The sequence below is a fragment of the Rhamphochromis sp. 'chilingali' genome (genome assembly GCF_963969265.1).
Source record: "Rhamphochromis sp. 'chilingali' genome assembly, chromosome: 1".
NCBI classification, from domain to species: Eukaryota; Metazoa; Chordata; class Actinopteri; order Cichliformes; family Cichlidae; genus Rhamphochromis; species Rhamphochromis sp. 'chilingali'.
Genome location: NC_137929.1, coordinates 70414347 through 70419311, shown reverse-complemented (window position 1 = coordinate 70419311; position 4965 = coordinate 70414347). Strand labels below are relative to the sequence as shown.

Sequence of the window (4965 nt, the reverse complement as noted above, 5' to 3'; positions counted from 1 at the left end):
TTGGTGCAAGATGTTGCGTCCTTGCAAAACTCCTGCAGCTCCGAGAAGCTCCAGAGTCGACCTTCCCTGGAAAACAGCTTCTGGGAGGCTTTAGCTCTGGAAGCTTCTTGCTCCCTCTCCTGTGCTGTGCCGTCTTTCAGGCACACTCCGCTCAGGTGATTCCAAATGAACAGCTGGGGCTTGTTGCACAGCAGGCAGTACACAATGTTTTTCTCCATGTTGTTTGGACTGCAAATACAAAGAGAGAGACAAACTCTGCACATCACTTTATAGCACCAGTAGCGTGTCTCGGTATGATGCAAAGCTAGCTATGTCGCTACACTGGACACAGAGCAGTACCTACTTTAAAACTGAACCTTTGTTGATCCTCTGCTGTTTCTCCAAAGCACACAATGTTCTGCACAAAGACATTTAACTTTAGCACATGTATAAAACATGCACGCACACGAGCAGTTCGTTCAGCTAAAAGAAACGCTTCATAGAAACCATTTCTACAACCAGCAAACGCAAAGAAAACAAGCCATGACTAAAACAGCAGTTACGTAAATGAGCAAAAGTTGCTAAACAAACAAAACTGAACCAGAAAGTCTCCAGACATCATGTAACCACTGTTTGACAAACGGTCCTACCGTAGGATGATGTTACGGTGATGTCTGACAAACCATCCCACCTAACTGAAGCTGCAAATTCGATAGTTTTGTGCCAAAAGCAGATGGCATTTTCACTTTAAAATGAACAAACATTCACAAAGGCTTAAAACAATATAGTATCCAAGTCAATAACATGCTAATACTTCCAAGTATGAACACGGAGTAGCGTTAAATCACCCGGTGTTCCAGATTAACTGGTGACGGTGGAACAGATGGTGGATTTTTTAATATTTTGTTGTTAACAGCAACAAGACTGGCGGAGTGTGTCTGAGGGAACCTCACAAATGTCACAGCAACACACTGCAGTGGAACCCCGACTTACGAAATTAATCTGTTCCCGACGGTTTTTCGTAAATCGAAGCAGCCATCGCGCCTTTTGAGTGCTTAGATGCTGGCTGGAGACGGAGTTCTTGGTGGCGGAGGCTGAAGAAAGCATACGTATGCATGCATACATACAGCACCACCACGGCGGAAACTGGCATAACATTAAGGTGTAAAGTTGTTGATTTTTTAATTCAAAGATTAATCAGGCTTTAAACATCAGGAGGTAGTGCAACAGACACTGAAGTGCACATTAAAGACCAGAGAGAACATTATTTTTATTAACAAAAAGTTTTAATCCACCAACAGCCCTGACATCTAAAACACTACAAGTAAAAAAGAAAGGCAACAAAAAACAATTCAGACATTTTTACACAATTAGTAACACTTCAGCTTTCTTTGTAATGTCTGCTTGTATTTTAAGAAGTATCGCATTTGGGTAAAAACATTACCAATAACTCAAAATTAGAGGAATAAGTGTATATATGTGTCAGCTGTATGCATGCATACATATGCTGCATGTACATGACGTTCTAAACATTAAAACTAAAACTTTTTTTAAACTTAGATAATTTAAAAAAAAATCTATTTTATCATTTATTTTTTACATTTTTTGTGCATTTTTATGTTTTTGAACTAATCACTACTGCTACTTTCATCGCTTTTCGCCCTCTAAGGCACACTTTCACCTGAAGGTTGACTTGTTGCTGGCCTCTTTGTGAAAAATCTATCCAACGACGTCTGTCTCTGTCTACTTTTCAAAATGGATCTGAAGTGGGAGAGGCAGACGCACCAAAATGCTCTATAGCATGAGCGGTAAAGTTCTTTTCAGGGTGATTGTCCTTGATATCGGCCGATGGTATGACGGCCTCCTCCTCGCTGAATTGTTGCCGTACTGATGAGTGCAGCATCGCCTCCAACTCTTGCAGCTCTGCCGTTGACAGCTCCTCTCAATGTTCATGCACAAGGTCGTTTATATCCTGCAGTCCCAGGGCAGTGCCAAGATTTACGATCTCCTCAACCTTGACTTCAGGTTGAGGTTCCCCCTCAAAGCCTTCAAAATCTCGAGGGGCAACAGCATCAGGCCACAGCTTCCTCCAAGCAGAATTTAGCGTTCGACGACTCACCTCCCGCCATGCCAAAGAAATCAACTTGAGGCATGCAACGATGTCGAAATGATTTTTCCAAAACTCCCTGAGGCTGAGCTGCGTACTCTCTGTTATGTCCGAACACCGTTTGAACATGTGTTTCGTGTACAGTCTCTTTAAATTAGAGGTCACTTGCTGGTCCATGGGCTGGAGGAGAGGGGTCGTGTTGGGAGGGAGGAGGAGAACCTTGATGAACGAGAACTCCTCCAGGATATCGTCCTCGAGGCCAGAGGGGTGGGCGGGGGCGTTATCGATGATCAGCAGGCACTTCATGGGGAGCTCGTTCTCCTCAAGGAACTTCTTGACAGCAGGGCCAAAAACCAAGTTGACCCATTCGACAAAGAACTGTCGGGTCACCCAGGCCTTGGGGTTGGACCTCCACATAACCTCGAGCCTCTCCTTTAAAGTTTTTGTGTTTCTTGAAGGCACGCGGATTTTCTGAGTGGTACACTAGGAGTGGCTTGACCTTACAGTCCCACTGGCATTAGCACACAGGGCGAGGGTGAGACGGGCCTTCATGGGCTTGTGGCCTGGCATCTTTATTTCCTCCGCGGTGATGTACGTACGCCACGGCATCTTTTTCCAGAAGAGGCCAGTCTCGTCACAGTTGAATACCTGCTGGGGGATGTAGCCTTCTTGATTTATAAGTTCCTCAAATTTTTTAACAAATTCTTCGGCAGCCTTATGATCAGAACTTGCTGCCTCGCCGTGACGCACAACGGAGTGGTTGCCAGTCCTCTTCTTGAACCGATAAAACCACCCATGCGATGCCCTGAACTCTGGGGAGGTTAGGGGTGCCTCCTGCGAGGACGTCGATGCCGTTGGCTGCTCATTGGAAGCTGCCTTACTTACTAAATCATTATAAATTGAGGACGTCTTCTCGCAAATGAAAGTCTCTGTGGGGGTATTGCCAGTCTCTCCCTTGTCTTTAATCCAAACAAGGAGAAGCCTTTCCATCTCGTCGTGTATGGGGGTCCTCCTTTTGGACATGATGGTGGTGCCCTTTGAAGGTTTACCTGCTTTCATGACTTATTTTTGTTTTATAATTGTTCCTATGGTCGAAGTGCAAGTACGGAAGCCAAGGGGTTGTCACATGATTCGGAAGGCATTGTGGGCATTGAGCTGTTCCCGAAACATCTTAACCTGGTTCGGGAACAGCACCATGCAGGACAGACGAGCTCTACAGAGGGTTGTGCGATCAGCTGAGCGCACCATCCGCTCCGAGCTCCCTGACCTGCACTCAATCTACAGCAGGCGGTGCTGGACCAAGGCCAGGAAGATGGTGAAGGACCTCAGCCATCCCAACAACAGACTGTTCTCTCTGCTGAGGTCAGGAAAGCGATTCCGCTCCCTGAAGACCAACACAGAGAGACTGAGGAGGAGCTTCTTCCCGCAGGCGATACGGTCTCTCAATCACAATCACACCACAGTACTGACCCACACATATGGTTCTTACACACACACTGGACATTCTGGACTTTGTTTTCACTTCATCACTTAAATCACTACTGCTGTTATTGTGTATATATTTATTTATACTTCTTGTGTATTTTGTTCATACATTCTTATATAGTTCTATATTGTGTATTGTGTATTTTGTTGTACAGTTATTTTATTTTCAATTTAATTTATATATTTTATCTTATTCTTTCCCAGTGTGTTGTACAGTTATTTCATTTTTAACCTTAATTTATATTTTATTCCTTCCTAGTTAAATTTACCCTTTTTAATTTTTCATATTTATTTCCTATCTTATTCATAGCCTTTTCCTTTTTGTTTTCTTTAGGTCACGAGCAGTTGTCCAAGCATTTCACTACATATCGTACTGTGTATGACTGTGTACGTGACAAATAAAATTTTAATTTGATTTGAAGGCTCAGCCAATCAGAGCCAGCGGATTTCGTTACGCGGGCATTTTGCCGTAACACGGGCAGAAGTATTGCCGTTCAGTGCCTTCGTAACTTGAACTTTTCGTAAGTCGGGGCTCCACTGTATTCTGCATTAGCCAAGTCGCTAGCATTAGCATCCATCAACCTGCAGCCTAAAGCCAGTGTATACACAATGACCCGCATCCTGATGTGCGAATGACCGAACAACAGCCTGTACTGTGAGGTGCGCCGTGCACATTCATTGTAATGTTTACTAACCTGAGGCAGTGAAGCTGCTGTCAGCCTGGGTAACAAGTAGACGAAAACACAATAATCTTCTGTAAACCGTGAACACAAACGACACACATGCTGTGCTGGCGTTAGCTTCACAACAGGAAGTTCTTTCTGTGAAATTCTTCTTCTGCGCCCCAAAACACTGCTCGGTACCACCATCGCGCTCTGCGCCCTCTAGTGTCCGGATGTAGAATTGCATTTAATGCCTGAAACTCACAATCCAACAGGTTTCTGCAACGTTTTTAAATCACTGTAACGTTTGAACCGTTCGCTCAATTGAAACTAATCCAATTGTTTCTGAAAGCAGAGACTCTGCGCTTTCTCTGCATTTAACTTTAGCGTGAATATGCATGCACAGTTTGTTCACCTGATAGAAAAAGTCACATATAAAATTACCCGATACTTGAAAAAACACCAAAGTTAGCAGGTTTACTCTCGCTGTAGTTTCTCCGTAGCGTTACATTCACCTGGAAGTATGTCGGTTCTCAGTCATCCAGCTCAGCGTAGTGTAAGGAGCTGCTGATGGAGAGTCCCACATTTAGCCATATGGGAGAGTCCCCAAGAGGGTCATGGACCCCTAATCATCCTCTACCTAATCATATGAACCGAGGTGTGAAGATAACAAAGCCAGCAGACAGGGTGGCACCTTTGTCTCTCATGCACGAAGAGAGACGCCTCTGAAAA

The 4965-nt window shown here is 44.3% G+C and overlaps 1 protein-coding gene across 2 annotated transcripts in view; it reads right to left on the bottom strand.

The window, feature by feature from the left end:
• The window catches only part of LOC308396425 (uncharacterized protein), a 6586-nt gene extending 2175 nt beyond the window's left edge, over window positions 1-4411 (bottom strand). The window contains exons 1-3 of one of the 2 annotated variants that reach the window (XM_080881705.1): window positions 4267-4411; window positions 344-397; window positions 1-228 (exon numbers count right to left, since the gene is read on the bottom strand). The exon at window positions 1-228 is cut by the window's left edge and continues 69 nt beyond it. In XM_080881705.1, the coding sequence (XP_080737831.1) occupies window positions 1-218 (218 nt within the window). In that variant the 5' untranslated portion in view covers window positions 219-228; window positions 344-397; window positions 4267-4411. The remainder of the gene's footprint in view (window positions 229-343; window positions 398-4266) is intronic. The other variant, XM_080881706.1, reaches the window with a different exon arrangement.
• Window positions 4412-4965: the final 554 nt, after the last annotated feature.